The sequence below is a fragment of the Aotus nancymaae genome, unplaced genomic scaffold (assembly GCF_030222135.1).
Source record: "Aotus nancymaae isolate 86718 unplaced genomic scaffold, 86718_ANA_hifiasm-v0.15.2.pri h1tg000193l, whole genome shotgun sequence".
NCBI lineage: Eukaryota > Metazoa > Chordata > Mammalia > Primates > Aotidae > Aotus > Aotus nancymaae.
In genome coordinates, this window is record NW_026988608.1 from 2,265,151 (window position 1) to 2,285,822 (window position 20,672).

Consider the following 20,672-nt stretch of genomic DNA (forward strand, 5'->3'; position numbering starts at 1 on the left):
TGCAATGGTGCGATCTCGGCTCACTGCGACTTCCGCCTCCCAGGTTCAAGCAATTCTCCTGCCTTAGCCTCCCATGTAGCTGGGACTACAGGCATGCACCACCACGCCCAGCTAATTTTTGTATTTTTTAGTAGAGACGGGGTTTCACCATGTTGGCCAGGATGGTCTTGATCCCCTGACTTTGTGATCCACCCGCCTCGGCCTCCCAATTTGCTGGGATTACAGGCATGAGCCACAGTGCCAGGCCTGAAAAGCAGTTTTTTAAAATAATGGAATGAGAATTACAATACAACATATTAAGACACAGCTAAAGCAGTGGTGGAAATAAAATTTGGAGCCCTGAGTACACAAATTAGAAAAGCAGAAAACTGTTAAGTCAATAACATAAGCTCATATCTAAAGAACCTAGAAAATGAAGAGCAGACCCAAATCCAGGAGGAGGAAGGTAACGATAAAGATCAAAGCAGAAATCCAGAGAACTGCAAACAGAAAACGGTAGAGGAATAAACGAAACACAGCTCTGTAAAATCCGAAAAGCTCGTTAAAACGAATAAACCACTAGCAAGACAGACAAAGGAAGAAAGAGAGAAGATGAAAATTACCCATATCAGGAGCAAAACATGGAATATCAGCACAGACCCTGAAGACATGGCAGGATAATAAAGCAATGCTCAGAGCACTAGTGCATGCATCCATTTCACAACTTACGTCAACGGACCGTTAAAAACACCGCCTACCACAAGTCACCCAGTATGAAACAGCTAATTTGAATAGCCTTATTAATCATTAAGAAAACTGAATTTATAACTTTAAAAAATCCCAAAAATGAATCTCCAGGCCTAAGTGGTTTCACTAGAGAATTCTATCAAAAGCACTAGAGAATTCTATCAAAACTTTAAAGAAGAATGAATACCGATTATACACACTACCTGCCAAGGAACAGAATAGGAGAGACCTCTTCTTGATTAGTTTTGTGACGCTATATAACCCTTATACCACACACACACACATACACACACACACACACACCACACACCACACACCCCAAACAAGTCTTCCCAGAACTCAGTCTGAATTCATCAAGATTGCAAGATACATGAAAATCAGTTTTATTTCTATATACCAGCAATGAACACATGGTCACCAAAATTAAAATACAATACCATTTATAACCACTTAAAAATAAAATATTTAAGAATAAATTTAACAAAACATGAACAGGACTTTTTATGTTGAAAACTATAAAATGCTGATGAGAGAAATAAAACAAAGATCTAAATAACCATATTCAGTGATTGGGAGACTGAACATAGTGAAGATACCAAGCCTCTCAAAATTGACATACATTTTTAATGTAATCCCTGTTTAAAATTCAACAAGATTTTTATAGATACATGAGATGAGTCTAAAATTTATATGGAAGGGATAAGTAAACTAAAATAGTTTAAATGATCTTTAAAAGAGAAGAAAGTGGGAGGAATCACTGTACCCGATTTTAAGATTTATTATAATTATATAGTTATAGTAGTCAACAGTGTGGTATTGAATCAATGAAACGAAAGAGATCTCCAAACTAGATACACAGAGATTTGCCTAACTGATTTTTTCAACAGCTTTACTGAGATATATTGTACAACTTTTTAAAAATATATAATCCCTAAGTTTTTAATGTATTCACAGATATGTGCAACCATCACTACAATCAATTTTAGACGATTTGCATCATCTCAAAAAGAAACCCCTTAACATTTAGCTATCAATTCCCATTACCACATCCCTGCAATCCCCAAGCAACCGTTACTGATGTGCCTGGACATTTTATACAATGGACTCCTGCGTGGTCTTCTGTGACTGGCTTCTCTCACTTAGTGAAAGGTGGAATTTTTCAAGGGTTATCCATGTTGTAGTGCGTATCAGTACTTCATTACTTCTTAAGGCTAAATAATACTCCAGCTATGGCTATAACACATTTTGTTCATCCGTTCATCATTTGGTGAACGTTTGCTTGCTTCCACCCACTTACCTACCTAATTTTTAAAGAGCATTTTCGACAGATGTGCTGGAGCAACTGGACATTGGTAGGCAAAAGAAACGACACTGAACCTTGACCTGTGTCTCACACGTTACACAAAATCAATCCAAAATGAACCGTGGATTTAATGTGCAATATTCTAAAGGAAAAAACTATGAGTAAACTTTTGGCTATATGGCTGGGCGAGGAGTTCTTAAACTGGAGACCAGAAGTATGAGTCAATAAAGGAATAAAATGGACTGCATCAAAATTATTTTTCTCTATGAAAGACTTAACAGGATGAAAAAGCAAGCTACAGACTGAGAAAATATCAGGTCATGTTTTGCAAAGGACTATTATCTGAAATGCATAAAGAACACCCCAAACTCAAAAATTAGTCAAACTATCTTCTTCTAAAATGAACAGAAATATAAAGAGGATCTAAAGATGGTGGAGAGGCACAGGAAAAGATGTGCAACATTATCACAAACTAGGGAAAGGCAATGAACCTGCAATTAGATATCACTGCGTATCCATCAGAACGGCTTAAAGCAGCGACAACATCCAACACTTCCCAGTGCACATGAGGGTGAGGAGAGACGCTCTCTCATGCATCGTCGGTGGGATTGCAAAATGGTACAGCCGCTGTAGAAAGCAATCTGTCAGTTTCTTATACAACTGAACATGCAACTATCATACAACCAAGAAGTTGCTCTTCTAGACATTTTCCCCAGAGAAAAGAACATTAAATGTTCATATAAAAATGTGTAGACATGTTTACGGACGCATTACTCATAATAGCCAAAAACTCAAGACAATCCAGATGTCTTTCAAAATATAAATGTTTAAACCCATGGTGTATCTTCACCATGGAATTCTTAGTAATAAAAAAGAAGAAACTCCTGAGGTATGCAACAACCTGGATTAAACTCCAGAGAATAATACTGAGTGTAGAAGCGAAAAGGTTACCAGGTGCATTATTCCATTTCTATAGCATTCTTGAAATCATGAAATTATAAAAATGAAGAAGAGATTAGTATTCGCTGGGGGTTAAGGAGGGCATTGGGGTGGGATTGAAATGGACGTGGCTATAAAATCAGGAATTTGTGGGGATGGAAACCTTCATTCTCTTGACTGTATAAATGCCAATACCCTGGTGGTGGCATCATCCTACAGGTTTGCACTGGGGAAACTGGATAAGGATACACAAGGCCTTTCTGCATTATTTCTTACAATTGTTTGTGAATCCACAGTAATTTCGAATTACAGGTTTAACGTTTAAAAGCATAAGACACTTGTTTAATGCTTTTAAATGTTAACAGATAATGTCTCCCCTGTTAAATATCTATGTTTGTTTGTGTGAGATAAAGCTTGCATAGAGTGAAAGACAGAGGCTGGAAGTGGAAACTGGTGAGTTTTGTTAAATGTGTGCATCTGTGTAAACCCCATCCTACCAAGACACAGAGACTCCCATCACCCAGAACGTTCCTTGAGCCCCTGAGGAGTCAATCCCCATCCCCGTAGCAACTTCTGTTCTGACTTCTAGAAATATAGATGACTTTTTGCCTATTTTTGGATTTCATAAAAATGGAATAATTCAGTCTGTATTCTTTCAGGCTGGCTTCTTTCACTCAACATAATGTTATACTAATCTGTGTTTCTTCAGACTATTTTATTTCTGAACATGAGAATTCATTTCTCCAATTTCCTGTTGACAGATATTTGGGGTGTGTCATGAACTGAATTATGCCTTCTCCCAAAATTCGTACATTGCAGTCTGAACCACAAGTACCACAGAATGTAATATAACTGAGATGAGGCCTGTCCGCAGGTGATTACATTAAAATAAGGTGGGCCCTAGTCTAATATGACAGGTGTCTCATAGGAAGAAGAGGTTAGGACACAGGCAGGCACAGAGGGAAGTCTCTGTGAAGATAAAGGCAGAGGATGTACACCCGGAAGCCAAGGAGAGAGGACTCAGGAGAAACCAAGCCTGCTGGCACCTTGACCTTGGGCTTCTAGCCGCAGAACTTAGAAAATAAATTTCTGTTGTGTAAGCCACCCGGTCTGTGGTGCTTTGTTACGGCAGCTTTGGCAAACTCATAAAGGCTGTTACTGTTTGGGGTCTATTAAGACTAAATATGCTAAGACATTTTGTACAAGTTTTATTGCAGACATATGTTTTAATGCATCGGAGCTAAGTACCTCAGAGTGGAAGAGCTCATCACAGGTCAGGTGCAAATTCAGCAGTTTAATGTTAGAAGAAACTGCCAAACAGATTTCCAAACTATTGGGACAATGTAACCCTCTCCTCTGCAATGTATAAGAGCCCTACAAGCCTCATTGGTATTTGGTATCATCAGTCCTTTTATGTTTGTTTGTTTGTTTTAACATTTTAACCACTCTTGTGGCTGTGAAATGGCATTTCTCATTTTTCAGGGGTTTTTAATTTGCAATTTTCCTGATAACTAATAATGTTTGGCACCTTTTGATATACTTATTAGCCATTTGAATACCTTATTTTGTGAAACATCTAGTGGACTCTTTTCTTACTGAGTTGTTAGTCTTTTTGTTATTGATTTATAGGAGCTCTTTATATATGGCAAACCACTTTGTCAGATGTCTGAATTATGAGCTTATTTTTTCTTGGTTTGTGCATTGCTTTCTTATTTTCATAGTGGTGTCTTCCAAAGGGAAAGGTCTACATTTTGTTGAAAGCTAATGTGCCCATTGCTCTTTTTACAGTTCACACTTTCTGTGTCTTGTTTTTATCTGCTCTAAGGTTAGGAAGATTTTCATGCTTTCTTCTAGAGACTTATATGTTTTAGTTTTTACTTTTAGTTCTAGGGTACATTTTGCTTTACAGTTGGTGTGTGGTATGAGGTAGGGGTTCAATCTCGTTGTTTCTTATACTCTCATACCTTTATTCTAATCTCATTTGTTGAAAAGACCTTTCTTTCCCTACTGAAAAATGTGTAATTTCTTAACTATTTGTACCTTTCGCACTTGCATATTGTATTTTAGAATCAGCTTGTCAAGTTCTATAAAAATCTTTTGATTATTTTTATTGCACTAAAATTATATAAAAATTTGGGACAAATTGGCTGCTTTAAAATATTGAGTCTTCCTATCCATAACTATAGCCTATTTCCCCACTTTTTAATTTGTTTTCAAACATCTCAATAAAGTTATGCAATTTTATCTTAAATAAATTGCACACTCTCGGTTAGATTCTACTCTGGAGTCTCCCTTATCTCTTCTGTTACCATTGTAAATGTTACATATTTTTACATGATATGCTCCATTTATTGCATGTATTACAGAAATGCAAATAACAGTTATATATTGATTTTTTAACTTGCCAAACTATTTTTATTCATTGAGTGTTTACTTTAGAAATTCTAACATGCATATTTAATTTGACAGTTAAAATTTAATAAGTCTCTTTACCTCTCTCCAAATTTATGTACTGTTTTTGTCCAGCAACTTAGTCGTAACTGAATTTTTAAGCACACAGAGTATTCCCTCATTGTGGTTCTCTCACTAATGAAGGCGGGCTCCTATTTCACCACCTTCAGGGCTTTCTTGATTACTCTCCTTGCAGGCATCTGGCTTTTCTCTTGGATGATCTAGAACTTCATTATAACTTTAGTTAGTGAGAGTCTGTTGGGGTAAATTTTTTTTTTAATTTTTCACGTCTTAATTTTGCCTTTACCTTTGTATTCTACAGATGTTGAGTAGCATGTTCAATATTTATTTAAAAAGGTAAACTTTGTTACTCTCTTGTGTGTATCTTCTGCATACTTGCAGATTTATTTATTCATCTGGCTGTATTGTCAGTTACTAAGAGAGATATATTAAAATCTCCCATCATGATGATTAATTTGTCTACTTTTAAAAAAAGTCTGCTGATGTTCGTTTCATATACTTTAAGGTTATGTTATTAGGCACATGCCCATTTAGAACACTCACATCTTCCTGTTATTTTGCTACGTGCTGCCGTCTTTAATCTCAAACACTGGTTCTTGCACTACAGTATACTTGGTTTGTTGTTAATATGCATAAACCAGTTGCCTTTTACTAATGTTGTGTAGAGCTGCCCCAGTGTTAACTACATCCTGTGCAAATCTTTTACGTGGGGCCCCTGTCTAGAGAAATAATTTGATTTTAAAATGTGTTAGAAGATCCATGGGTCCACTTGGATGTAGCAATTTATCCCTGAAGGCCTAGAACGATGAAGAGAGCAGAGGGACACCCCCACTCATGATTCTCTGAGCAGTGTGCGTGGGGGTTCTTCCTAGTGTCCAGGCGCCGCTTCCTCCTGGTCAGGTTCAGAAACCCCTCTTCATGTTCTCTATCTTCAAGTGCAGCATTCCTGGCTGATTTCACGTCCTAACATGAAAAAAAGGCGAGCACCCTGCTGTGAGTCACAGCGGCAGGGCCCTTGGGAGCCTGTTTTCAGGAGAGCCTGGGTCTCCAGTCCTCCGCAGCGCAGATGCTGCAGCCATGGCGACCACTACCTCCTGACTCCAGGCTCGTCCTCAGCACTGGCTTCCCCAAGCCTCCCAAAGGCTGTGTCCCTGCTTCCTTGATGAAAACCACGAACCACGTCTCCAGAGAATGCAGGACACGGTGGGGCTGGGGATTCTCCACACTGGAGGAGCCTGGGGTCTTGGGATTTGCCTCAGTTCTGGGAAACGTTTGGTGGCTCTCTCTGCGCGGTGCACGTCCCTTCTCCCTTAGCTCATCTGTGGCTCTCGCTAAACGCTTCCCAGCCCTTCTTAGATCAGCCTCCGTGTTCTTCATCTTCAGCTCACGTGGCCCAGACGCTTTCCCTCTGTGGGATGTTTTTTGAGTGTTACCTTCAAATCTAGCTTCTCGTCCCCTTATCACGTCTTCAATTGTGTCTCATCTACTTTTTAACCCACACGTTGCGTTCCAAACCTCAACACTGCGTCTGTCATTTCTAAAAGGTGTACTAAACTAATTTACAAACTCGCTTAGTTATGTTTAGAAATTCTCATTCCTCAATCATGACTTTAATATTTTAAAAACGATTTTACTACACCCTTCAAAGAGCACCCTAAATTTTTAAAGATTATATTTAAACATGTCAAACACACACATTGATACCCCTGACCTATCGTCCCAATGCCATTTGTCTTTTGGGGTCTGATCCTTCCGTTTTTTTTTCCTATAAGCCTCAGTCATGGTGGCCTCGTTCCTCCTGGGCTTCGCTTTTGAATATGAATATGTCCCTTTGATCTGTTTCTGTGGAGTCTCTTCGGGGACTGGATTTGAAATTCGTCCCTGCAGAAGTCTTCTGTTCCTCATTGCCAGCTGCCTGGGGCCACTTCCCACCAGGGACCACTTCAAACTGCTTTTTTTTTTTTTTTTTCTCACACAAGTAGTATGAATACTGACTCCAAAATGAGGTGTGGACGCTCTGTGGCTCTTCATTTTTCAAGGAGGCTTCTTCATCCGCCTAGAGCTGGGCGCTGAGCAGGGAGCAGGCGTGTTTCCTGAGCGGGGTGGGTGGAGCGTCCACTTCTCTGCCTCTCCATGTTGTAGGTTTTCTCTCAGGACCTCCTCTTCTTCTTGGCCAATTCAGCCTTGCACTTTTTAAAAACTGTCACCATGTCATTGAAAAACTGTTTCATACTGGAAAGGTTTTTCAACACACGTACCTGATAAGATCCTCATTCAGCAAGAGCGTGTGTGAGTGCCAGTCTGCAGTGCCCCAGATTCCGAGGACACAGCCGAATCCTGCCACGTGCAGCTCACCTTTCAGCGATTCTTGGGGCAGACGGGAGGGGTTTCTGGACGACCCCCGACCCCTGGCCTGTGCCTGCCTCTCTCTCCTCCCTCCGGAGCCACCCGGCTACCTGCTGGGGCTCCCCTGCTGGGAAGCAGTGAAGAGAAGAACAAGGCTCCCTTCCCAGCAGGAGGAAGGGTGGGAGGTGAGCTGGCAGGCTCCTGGAACTGCAGGGAAGTAAAACTAGGACAAAGATGGGGAAAAATATCCTTGGAAGGTGTGTGAGTGGAAGGATAAATGAAACCCCCTCTCTTTCCTTGTTCTGAAAAGGTGAGGGGAGAAGCAGGCTCGGGACAACCAGCGAAGGGGCGGCAGAGCCATAGAACGCGGGACTCACTGGAATTCAAACCCGCTAGGAAATGTGATTAACTTGTCTACTTAAAAAAATGCTGCTGATACTTGTTTCTTATATTTTCAGGTTATATTATTAGATACACGCACGATTAGGGCGCTTACATCTTTCTGTTTTTTATTATGCGCTGCCCTCTTTAATTGCAAAGAACGTTTCTTGCATTAAAATATCCTTGGCTTGCTGTGAATAGACATAAACCAGCTTTGTACGCCTGAGGTAGGAGCTCCAGGCCCGGTGGTCTTCCCTGACTACGGCAGCCCACTTCCTCCACGGCTGCGTGGGCGCTGAGGTGGCCAGGGTGAGCTATCCAAGGCGCCACATCTGGTGTCTGGAACGCAGGGAGTGAGCAGGTTATTCCTAAAAATCAGAAAGTGGGCCCCGCTCAGCCCTGGGGGGCTGCCTGCAGGTGCCCTGGGGGCCACGCAGGAACAGGCTCTCTCCCTGTGTTCCGTCAGAAGGCTTTGGGGAGCAGGTGCCTGACAGGGAGGCTTTCCCCTCCGGCCCCTCTATGGCCAGCACTGAGCTGCAGTGTGGCTGTGGCTTCCTGTGAGTGTCTCCCTTGCCCAAATGCAAGCAGGCTGACTTGCAGAAAGGCAGGCACGGGACCTTCAGGGAAGAGGCTGCAGCCCCGACGTTGCGCTCCTGTGGACTCACCCCGGGTGGCTCTGGCACGGTCTGGACCTTTACGTGTGATAGTCCACAAGGGCGCCCTCTCTTTCCAAAACCAGGCTGTCCAGCCGTGACTGGTCCTCATCTTGCTGATAGAAGAAAGCACTGCACTGGGCCCAGGGCCGGATCCTGGCCCACCTCAGCTGCCTGAGAGGACTTCGGCGCCCCAGGCCAGCCCCTCGGAGCCGCAGCAGGAGTTTGTCGAGAAGCCATGGGTCCTCCCGCACCTGCGGGTGGGCTTCAAGCCAGGGTGCAGCGCTCCGACCCACAAAGGGTGAGGCCTGTGGCAGCTGCCAGCCTCCGTCCCAGCCTGGGGCTCAGCTCTGGGAGGCATGAGGCTACGTCCAGTTGAGTGGAAGGAACTCTTCTCTTAGGATAAATGGCATGGGATGCAATAGGCTCTTCTCTCTTCCCTGGTCCTGGACTTTTGACATTTTTGTGGCCTTTTTCTCTGACTGTGCCAAGAAAAAGCATTCTCCTAAGGCCCCGAGAGGCCGAGGCTGACCCCTAAGACCTGGCCCACGGACTCGTGGCTCATAGGACGAGGCAGATCCTGTGATGTGTCCGAGTGCTTGGAAGTTGGAGTCACTGGGAATCTTCCCTTGATGGCTTAAGGACGTCTTATGGGCTGGCTCTCGGGTCTGACACTTGCTGAGCCCTCCCCACCGTGTCTGGTTCCACAGAAGCCACAGAGCAGGTGATTCAGCTTGAGATGGCCCCGCTGCCCTCCCAGGTAGGTCCCTGTGGAACCTCATTCTCTCTCGGGCCCCACGGTCTAATGTGCGTGTTTCTATTTTACCACTTACCTCCTTGGAAAATCAAAAGTCTTGCCCCGTCTAATTCTGAACATGGAAAAAGGTCAGAAGTCAGATGCCCCACGGACTGGTCCCAAGGCAGGCAAATCTCAGTGTATTTATTAATGAGCTGGAAGAGTCAGAGGAAAGGTTAGGAGGCAGAATTTGCTGAACGCACAGAATTATTTAACTCTGCAGGGAAGAAAAAACAGACTATCTTCTATGAAATTCTATTGTTTTCTTACCCTAAGACTGTTTTGTCAAGGTGAAAAATATTAAGACAATCAATGGTGCAGAGAACATACTCAGTCTCCTCTTTTTCTGTTGAGACAGAATTTACCAGTGAGAGTAGAGACTGCTGCCTCCTCCCAGGAACGTGCGTGGCTCCACAATCACTGATGTGATTCCACAGAGAAGGGGAGGGTGGGAGCATGAGCAGAGGGCCGGAACGGACGTCTCCTCGGTCGCCAGGTGTCCCCACCACCTCAGCCACACTCTGACCCTGTGGCCTCCTTTCCTGGAAAGCCTGGGCTCTGGGAGGCTGCTGGACTCTGAATCCCAGCCTCTGCTAAGGGTCAGCCTTGGAGTCCTGGGCAGATTGCCAGGTTTCTCTTTGCCTCGGTTTCTCATCCTTTAAACAGGCACAGAACCATACCATCTTCATGGCACTGTGGGATGGATTTAGTGAAATGAGGTGTGTAATAGCTTAGGATAATATCTGGCTCTAAAGACACGTCCTTGAGGTTCAGTAGCGAGTTCAGACCCTGTGGCTTGGAGGTTTGCTGATTTGAGCCTGGTGGGAATCCACCTCTACCATTTGGGGCCGTAGGGTGACAAGGGTCTCCTAGCAGAATGGAATCCGTGTGCAGAGGAGGCTGATTGGCTTCCAGAGAGAAGCAGACACTTTCCAGAGTGCTTTCTGCCAAAGCTTCCACCTGCTTGGAGCAGGCACAGCGGGCTTCTCCTTGGCCGCTGGGGGCCTTGGGCTGTTAGTTTTGCCCCCAAACAGTGAAACTGTGTTAAAAACACACTCAATCATCGACATTACCCCCAAGTCTGACCAGGCCACTTTTCCTCTTGAATTATTTCCAAGCAGTGGGTTTGCTGTCACCTGCTTCCCAATTGCAGCCCCTTTTAGGTGTCAGGGTGTGGCATGCCCACAGAGTGATGGAGCCCCATAGCCCTCTCAGCCCCAGGTAAGAAATCAGGGAAGTGGGCCTTGGAGCAGGACGGTCGGGGCAGGTGGGGGCAGGACTGATGCAGTCGCTTCATCCGCATGGGATCTGCAGGCTCCTGTTGAGCAGACACAGCTACATGGAAGGAGAGAACTGTCTGTCCAGACGGGGGGAAGTTCGTGTGTTTCCTGACTGGCAAATGCCTACTTAACACGGATCAGTGTGGCTTTCTAGTTGTTTGCACAGGCTTTGTAGAGAAAATGCAAATGATTTCATGTCACCAAACTCCACAAATCATGCCACCATATGTGTGCAATGAGCAGGAGGCAGAGAAATTGTGCAGCTGTGAGAATGCCCTGCACCACGCCCTGTCCCTTCTCTTCCTTCCCTGTCAGCGGTGCCCCATAAATCATCTTCGGATAAGACTGAAGACCCCCGTCCCCTCCTCCTGCAGCGGGTGCTGCCAGGCAGTAGCGGGGCAGTAAAGGGCACAGGGAGCAGTCATCGGCGATGGGGGCGGCTCAGGGTGCACCCCTCCCAGCCAGGAGCTTGACCTTCAGTCTCCGGCCTTCCTGCCTCCTCCTTATAGGTGTTTTTCTTTCCTTCTCTTCTTCCCTCTTCCTCCCACCTCCCTGCCCTCCCAGGTATTCCTAGGTCTAAGGAGCAGAACAAATACTGGAGTGGGAAGGGGCTGGGCTTTGCTAGGATCCGGCCCCCAGGCTGCCTTGATGTGACTCTCACAGAGGTGCCCTCTAGGTGGACACACCCCTATACCTGGTGTGGCTGGGCCAGAGGCCTGGCTGGATCCCTGTCCTCCCCTTGGCTAGGCAGCCCATGCAGGGCGCACCTGCAGAGCCTCGCTGCACTTCGTAGGGTGGACGTGGGCATAAGGTAGGTCCCTCTTTGCTTCCTCCACGTGGTTCAGCCATGAGCTTCCCGGGGATCCTGGCTTGGGTCTTCCATAGAGCACGAGGGTTCTTCTGGGCCCTCCTGCCAGCATTTGTTAACTTCTTACAGTGTGCAGTGGAAGAGAAGAAGGAAGAGCACATGGTTCTTGCCATCCAGGGCCTCTCGGCCGGGCCAGACAGAGGAGCACATGTGTGTAAGGACCTGGCACAGTGAGGGCCATGGGAAGCGTCTTAAGGAGGGTAGGGAAGTGGGAGAGGGTGGAGACTAGAGGGTGGAGGGTGGGAGGTGGAGGGTGAGTGGGGAGAATGGGGAGTGGGGGTGGAGGGTGAGAGAACAGGGGAGAGGGGTGTTGGGGGTTTGGCACAGAGAGGAGCTTTGTTCCCACCAGGGGCTCCATCTCGCCCTGAGCATCCTGGGAGCTGCAGCCCAGGCCTGGGTCATCTGGTCTCATCACAGCCCCACACAGCCTCTGCCCACACCATTATTTCGGACATTTCTTGTATGTCTCACAGATCATCTGTAGAAAGTACAAAGGTAGGTCGATTAACTTTTTTACTTAAAGACAGACTATGTAACCATTTTCACTTCAATTAATATTCTTCTGTAACACTATTTTAATGGCAGAAGTGTATTCTATCATATAGATATTTTATCATTTATATCACCAGTGTTTGATTGCGAATAGTTAATTTTTATACGACAAAATAAATATTCTAACATGTTCAAAAATAAAGTCTTAACATTAAATGTGTCCCTGGATGAGCTGGTAACCAGCTTGTCCTCATTTCAAGATCCTTGCCTCAACTATATCTGCAAAGTCCGTTTTTTCAAACACATTTATAGTCACAGGTTCAGGGTAGACCGTTCTTTTTGGAGGGGGCACAGTCAAGCCACCATGGTGAGTCTGTGGCCCGCATGCTGGACTAGAGGAGGAGGCAGAGAGCCTGGGCGAGCTGCCTCATGAAGGCGGTCAGGCCTCAGAGGACCTTGGAGTTGGGGCAGAGGGGAAGGGCAGTGTTTCGGGGCTGGAGGCTGCTGGAGCCTGAGCAGTCGGCAGGGCAAGTGAGGAAATGCTGAGCGGGACTGTTCTGTAATCGCATTTCTGAGTGCTGGAGGCTGAAGGTAGTTTGGGGCCTCTTTCGGGTACGTTTGTCAGGGGAGATGAAAGAAGTGTTCGGTGATGTCAGCACAGCCTGGAAGCAGGCAGGGACCCAGGAGCCCTGCCTCCACTGGCTGCCCAGAGCTAGAGGGCCAGACCAGCCAGGGCGGCACCAGGTGGCAGGCAGTGGCTGTGGGAGGAGCCCTAGGCTGGCAGAGGGACAGGGGCAGGGCATTGGGAGGCTCCACAGAGCTCACTGCCCCTCAGCCAACCTGGGCTGCTCTGTGCAGACATGGCTGGGCCCCAGAAAGGCCAGAGTGCTGCTTTGGAGGAAGAGGGTCCTGAGGGTCAGGGAATATGCATTTCTAGACATAAAGACCCTCGCGAAGACATGCAGGCAAAGTAGGCCTGTACGCAGCGTGTGAGGCCAGGGGCTCCCGACTCCAGGCCTGTAGCTGGCCAGAAAGGAAAACAGTGAGTGTGTGGAGGCCGGGAGGCCCAGGACCCAGAGAGTACGAACCAGGGAGGCCGAGGGGCAGGCCGAACAGGCAAGGGGCTCCCAGAGCTGCCTTTTTCCTGCCTGACTCCACGTGGGGGTCCTTGCTTCTCGATTCTGAGCACCTGTACACTCTGTTTAAACAAACAGGCCACAAGCTACTCATGTGACTGTGTACCCCTTCCTGCAGCTGCCTTGGTGAAGGGCTGGGGGAGCAGTGTGCACCAAGTGTCTGCCCTGCACTAGCTATTGAGTGGCTATTTTCACACGCATGGTCAACAGGACGCACTGACCTGCCAGTGGATGTGAATTCACACGACAGGGCGCACCGACCTGAACCCCCAAATGCTCAGTGCGGTGTTTGCTCTGCTATTGAGAGGCAGGTTCTTCTAAGGTTTTTAAATAATGTGGGAAGTTGCTTATGCTATGATATTGAGTGAAAATAAGATTTAAGGTTATATATAGTAAGGCTGCATTAAAGCTATTTATTATAAAATGCAATTTAATATAAAATATAATACTGCATTACAAAATGCAATATATCATACATACCATACACACACACATAAACACACACACACATACACATACACACAACAGAGAGACAGAAGAGAGGAGGAAAAAAAAGACTGTAGAGAGAAGGTCACCAGAAGGTTAGCATTGCTTCTCCCTGAGGGATTCTGACTCACAATGCTTTGCAGTATTTTCCATGTATGCTACAGTAACACACTGATAACAAGAATAACAATAATCACACACTTTATCAGACAAGCGCGCTCCTGCCTGCCCGGGCGGCCTGCGGCTGTCCCTCTCCCTTTCACTGGGCGCCTCGCTTCCCATCACTTGACTCCACGAGTGGCCTCTCTTCTTCCCACTCTGTGCCTGTCTTGGGCGGTCCTGTCCACATCTTTGATCTCAATCACTACGGACAGCTGCCACTCTCAATTTTTGTGTTAATTCCAGCCCTGTGGCTCCATCCAAGACCTTACTCCTGAACCCTAGGCTGAAGTCTCCAATTGTGGAGAGGATAAGTCTTTCTAGGCAACCCTGGAGCCCTCCAGGTCAGCACGTCTTTGCCAACCTCTTGGCCTGTGGTGCATCCCAGAGGCTCCTCACCTCTGAGCACAGACTCCTCACAGAACAGGGGGAGCCGCTCTCACACCCTCCTCCTCCTCACCCTGCACTGAGTAGGGTGCCACACTGCCAGTCCTCCTCTGGGTCCTTGCTGGCACGGCTTTCATTCAGGGCCTCATCATCATGCAGCTGGCGAGTGTTCCATAGCAAGGAGTCGGTCAGATTGGCCTTTGTTTTGGAAAGAAGTTCTGGCAGCATGGGTGGTGGGAGGTGCGGGGAACTGCCGAGGTGACACGCAGGGCCTTGACCTCCCTCCTGTTCCCTGGTGTTTAACTCTGCAGCTTGGAAGGAAACATTTTCATCTCTCCCATTTTGGGATTCTATTAGATTTTACTTAGAAAAACAAAATAAAATAACCTGCCCCACTCCCCCCAAAAAACCTACTGGCTTCAAAATCTTATTCCACTGATGTCTCTGTAAACTTCTACACGATTTTTCCTGAAAGGTAATAAATGATTGGGAACTCGTTACCATATGTAGGTAATTCACACGTTTTCCCTGCGGCAGATCTGCTCCTAGGTGATATCCTGTCCCAGCTTAGCAGGAAATTTCTGCTGGTTTTGTCCAAATAACATGGAAAGACTCAAGGTTGTTTTTATTGGTTAGAAGAGCTGGAGACTAGGCTGTCTGTAAGATGCTTTATAAAGTAAATTTCTCACCTATGTTTACAGGGAGACAAAGGGAGAGTTTATGGGGCGCCAGCCACCTGTCCTGCCCCAGGCTGACCTCTGGGGGCACTCACAGAGACGGAGACATGCCTGCCACACATGTCTCTCTGGCAGAGAGCCTCAGCTCAAAGCTAGACATTTACCTGGCTTCCAGTCCCCAGGAAGAAGGTGGCATTCTGCTTGTTTGCATGACAGCTGTCTTCTTTGCATCTTCTCTGACTTTGCTCTTTCAAACATCCTCATGATGTACAAACGACCTTTGCAGAACCGGTTCATGGAGAGAGTTCTAAACACTCACTGAAATGAGTGTGTCTGAGGGGGCTTCTCCTACCCATGAGGGTGTAGGAGTTTCCTGGGTTGAGTGGGATGAGGGGCAAACTGTGAAATGAATCCGATGGAAACGACAGCCAGGAGGAGGGGGAGAAGCCCAGTGCTGGGTCCTCCGCCCAAGCAATGAATTAGTGGAAACGGCCGTGTCTGCGCTATCCAGGGCTGTTTTCCATAATTTAGCACACAGAATGGTACAGAAGAGCGTTCCAAGTATTGTCATACATAAGGAGAGTCAAGCTTGTGGCAGGAAACAGCAGAAGAGTTTAGGCTACTTTGTGGTGGAGTCAAGAGTTGCTTTCAGCTTTCTAGCTCTTCTTCAGAGCCAAGCAGTTGCCCAAGGGGTCCTGAACTCAGAGCATCAGGAAGCCCAGGGAAGGGCTAGCAAAAGCTGGCTTCAGCAGAACCTTTTCTAGGACAGTGCTATATGGGGATGAAGATAGGATCCCCTAAAGGAGTGCTGCAGCTCCCACAGACTGTGGCCAACCCCTACCCTCCCAGGAACCTGGGGCCCACACACACGTGAAGCTCTGCTTTTGCAGAGAGGAGCATGCAAGCCAGGCACCAGCACTCCTGGCCTTCTGTGTCTGCCTCCAAACAACGCAGAAGGGAGGAGAATCTCCTGTTCAAAAGAGACCATGGGGTGGGCAGGGCATGTGAGCCTGTCTAGAGACGCCCCCCCAATACCCTGATCTGGCTCTGACCATTAAACCAACACACTTATAACACATGTGCACATACTAATATATGCGCATACATTAAGGGTGTAAGTGAATAGTAACAGCGTTGTAATCTGCAGAGCTTTCTGATTTTAGGTGAAGAAAAAAAATTGCCAGTACTTTTGCATCAAAGAGAGAGATAAACTTGCTAATTGAAAACCGGTTTTCGTGGAGGAAAATATGGAGGCGCCGGCTATGTAAATCAGCATATGCCCAGATCTAAAGGAAACCATGCCAGGCCAAGAGGAAATTAAGCAAATCAGGATAATGAGGAAACAAGCATAGGCGCAAATGAAAAGCACTCGGGTGCTTTAGTTCCTCTCAGGAGGCTAGCAGTGGACAGCTGGGAGGTGCTGGGAACACGTGTTTGGAGTCCCAGGCGTGTCTGTGCCGGTAGGCGGGTGGCTGCCTGCTCTCCCACCCAGGTCAGGGAGGGTTTTTCATGCAAGTTCTTCAATGCCTGGATCCTCACGCTGCCTTTTGTATCCAGGAAGCCCCTTCAAATGCCCTTAACAAGCGCTGGTCTCGCGCTGGCATGAGCTGTGCCTGGGTTTCCCCAGTTTAGCGACCTGAGGGGTTTACAGCGCACGGAAGTCTCTGCCCAGCTCTCGTCGCCAGGGGCTGGGCTGAGGCCGTGGCCAGGGCTGGGGAGGAGGTCGGCAGCTTGGGAAGCAGGGTCTGCGGCGGGGGAGGGCGAGCGCCGTCTGGCGGCGGCTGCTCGTGGCCAGCGGACTCGGTTCTGCCGGCGCTGCCCGCGAGTGCCCCGGGCGGAGCGAGGGTCTTCGGAGCTGGGGTCTATCCTTGGTCCCAGGAAGCTCGGGACGCAGCGTCAGAGGCCGCGTGCGGCAGGGAAGGGAGGAGCACAGACTGTGCCTGGGGCATCCGGGGCGAATTCACAGCGGGGTCCTGCCCGCCATGGGGGCGTCGTGGGCAAAGGCCCTGAGGCCACCTGCCTGGTGCGTGCAGGGCGTGAGACAGGAGCCGCCGAGGCCAGCGGGTCACTGGGGCGCGGACTTTAGACCAGGCACCCACGGCTCAACCTCCCGGCCAGGGGACCCGCCGGGTCTCAAGAACGTGTCTGGGAGATTTGTGCAAGAGAAATCCACCCACGCCAGGCAGCATCCGGGCCGCCAGCGCCGGGATCCGCAGCCCAGTCCGGTCCTGGCCCTGCGCCCTGGACTCGGATGAGGCCGGGTGGAGAGCGGCCCGCGCGGTCCCCGCCCGCCCGCGCCCCTCCACGCCGGCCCCCGCCCGCCCGCGCGCTGCCTCAGCCCCAGCCCTGCAGTGGGACCTGCCCGGCTCGGGCGCCGCCACCTCGGCTTCCTCTTGCCCTTAAGTGCTGAGCCCGGGGAGCCCGGGCCGGGCCGTGCGCGCCTCCCCGGCGGTGCGGTCGGTCCCAGAGGCCCAGAGGCCACCAGCGGGGGCGGCATCCGGGGGAGCTTGGCCCGGCGCGCCCTCGGCCCTCGCCCTTCGCCCACCCACGTCCTCCGCGGCCGCCCGGGTCCAGGGGCGCAGGGGTGCAGGGGGGCAGGGGCCGGGGCTGGGGAGCGCGCGGGCGGACGGGGGCCGGCGTGGAGGGGCGCAGGCGGGCGGGGACGAGGCGGGGGCCGGGCCCGGGGGCTGTGGCGGCGGCGCGGGCGGCCGCGCTGGGCGGGCGGGGAGGGCGCAGGCGGGAGGAGGAGGAGCTCCCCGCGCGGGGCAGGGGCGGAGCGAGCGGCCGCGCCGCGGAGCCAAGTGAGTTCGCTCCGGAGCCCGCGCCGCCGCCGGCCCGCACCTCGGGCGCCCGCCGCCGCCCCCGCCGGGGATGTAGGATGCAGGCGGGCGCCAGGTTCCAGCGGCGGCGGCGGCAGCAGCAGCAGCAGCAGTCCCGGCGGCGGCAGCCTCTCCTCTGGCCGATGAACGCGGAGCCGCCGCCGCCCTGGGTCTGGATGGTGCCGGGCTCGGCCGGGCTGATCCGCCTCGGCCCCGGGGTCGCGGCCCCTCCGGTGCTGCTCGCCTCGGCCCAGCCGCCCGCGGCCCCGCTGCTCCCCGGGCTGCCCGCCTGGCCGTCCCCGAGCGAGCCGGTGTTGCCGCTGCTGCCGCTGTCCCCCGCGCCAGACCCCGCCGCCGCCGCCGCCGCCGCGCACCACTTCCCCGCGCTCCATGGGCAGGTAACGTGTCCCCGCCCCGCCTCAGCCCGGCCCTGGCGCTCCCCGCTCCTGGGTGCGCCCTGCCCGGCCCGGCTCCGGCCTCCCGAGCTCGTGCGCCCTCCTCCTTCCCCGCGTCCGCGCCTCCCCAGACCCTCGGGGCGCAGCGCGGCAGCCCTGCCTCTCGCAGCGAGAAAGTTCCTGCCCCTCCGCCGAGCCCTCCGCCGCCGCCGTAGCGCTGGCAGGTGCTCCGAGTCTGGACGGAACCCTGGAAGGACCCGCCACCCGCGCCCGCGTGGGGAGAGCCGCGAACTCGCTTCCGGCCGGGGTTCGCTGTCCACCACGCGGTGCTGAAGCGGCGCCGCCGGCGCGAGTTGGGACTTTCAGTCTCCGCCAGACTTGGAAGCAAGCTGGGAATCGATAGCTGTTTCGGATTCTGATCTGGTTTGGATTTTCCCCCTTTCATTTGCAAATAGCCTCAGGGCCATGCTTAAGAGAATTCCGACCGATGGAAGAGGGGAACTCCTGCCTTCGGTTCCCCGAGACTCCCCGGCCCTAGGCCTGCCGGGGTCCACGCAGTCCCTAATGCCACACTGCACTTTAGAACTAGAGTTTGGCTTTTACAACATGGAATTAAAAGAGAAAAAGTGACTGTACCTTTGATAAATGGTGCAGCAGAGCTAGGCAGGCTGGTTTTGGCAAGATTCATTGTCATCTAACTATGCAGATGCATTTAAACCAGGGAATAGCGAGTATTTTATTCCAAGGATTGACCTCATTAGCATATTCAAATGAGTGTTATGTTAGAATCCACCATTTGATTAATTTAATTCCAATATGATCTTATGAGCTTTCCTAAAAGATGTTGTTAAACTCCTGCTAAATTGGTCTTTAGACTTAATGATACATCACGTATGCAGCGCTGGGTATTGTATTTTTATGTGTGATGCAGTTTATTTTGGGTTTTATTCATAAACGTTGGTAGCTTTTGCCATATTTTGGAGGGGTGTTATATCAGAGTGCTGCCACTAGAGGTATATAATGTCAAGGAACTACAGTTTTTAAAAAATTCTGTTTAAAAAAACTGCATTTTTTCCTTATGTAAATTTAAAAGAAAAATTTTAAAAAACCCTTAGCATAAATATTTAAAATATTTTTGTGCTACACATCTTCTGTAAAGTAAGAATATGGAGAACCAGAAGAACATTTTCCCATAACGGAAACATCACAAATGCTTTTATGGTTTTAAAACAATAGATAACGTTCCACGTTATTGAGCAATGCATTTTATTAATGGCTGATGAGGTCTCAGTTGTTTTAATTAGGGAGATGGTGTCCTGATTTACCAGCTCCTTTCCATGACTGATGTTTTATTCTGTGCATTGAGATCTTCAAGTTATATGATGTTTAGATTTTTTTTTTTTTTTTTTTTGCCATAGAATCTATTTGTATTGGTGAACCTTGTATTGGTGAAACTTTGAATCTTAACTTCTTAGATATTTTTATTTTGAAAGTATTAGTCGTTTGTAAAATGACAGATGCAATTAATACAAAATGCAATACTGAAAATAATATTATAAAATATAGCCTTATGTCTACCTATAAAAATAATTTAAGAATTAGAAAAAGAACATCCAGCATTTCTCTTTTCCATGGTGGTTTCTCATTATCTCAGTCCGGAAACCCGTTTCTTAGTGTGTGCTTTTGGTTTTGTGCTTAGAAGTTCTTTTCCAATATTGAAGAATGCAATGTTGGTAATGCTTTGTGATGATTCAGATATGAAAACTTATGTAATTTTTTCTTTGATTTGTAAATATTGATAGTTTTTCTTGAGGAAATGTATCTGATAGTCAAATACATACATTTTGAAATTCCCTTTTCAAAGCAGTTATTCCAGCATGTTTTGGTAAGAAGTCGGGTGGATGGATTCAGGCTAATGCAACTGTCTTTTCTTGCTTGACTTGCAGTGGCTGTTTGCTGGCCATTCTCCATCCCTAGGAGTGCCCCCCTCTTCCACGGTGGAGCTGGTGCCCATCTTCCCACCTCTCTGCCCTTCTGCTCTTGCAGCTCCTATTGGGAAAAGTTGGATAGATAAAAGGATTCCTAACTGTAAGGTAAAAATGCAAGTAATTTCATTGGATAAGGGGCTTGTAATGATTAAGTTGTTGAACATCACCATAACAACAAAAACACCCATGCATTCTCTAGTTGCCATAAATTAGCCGTCCAGGTGTAGGAAGAAATCATTTCAGGGTTAGATTCATCTGCTCAAAGGCATCACCAGATGGGAGGCATTGTGTTTTAGTTTAGGATATTTTGATTCCACAGAACAATGTAAAATTTCTAATTTTTGAATCAGAGTCTATTTTTTAAATTTT

The 20,672-nt window shown here is 48.4% G+C and overlaps 1 protein-coding gene across 1 annotated transcript in view; it reads left to right on the forward strand.

Moving 5' to 3' along the window:
* The first annotated feature begins 17,904 nt into the window (after positions 1-17,904).
* LOC135273017 (transcription elongation regulator 1-like protein) overlaps positions 17,905-20,672 on the forward strand; it is a 50,276-nt gene continuing 47,508 nt past the window's right edge. The window contains exons 1-2 of the mRNA XM_064371836.1: positions 17,905-18,318; positions 20,262-20,408. Coding sequence (XP_064227906.1) covers positions 17,980-18,318; positions 20,262-20,408 — 486 coding nt within the window. The 5' untranslated portion in view covers positions 17,905-17,979. The remainder of the gene's footprint in view (positions 18,319-20,261; positions 20,409-20,672) is intronic.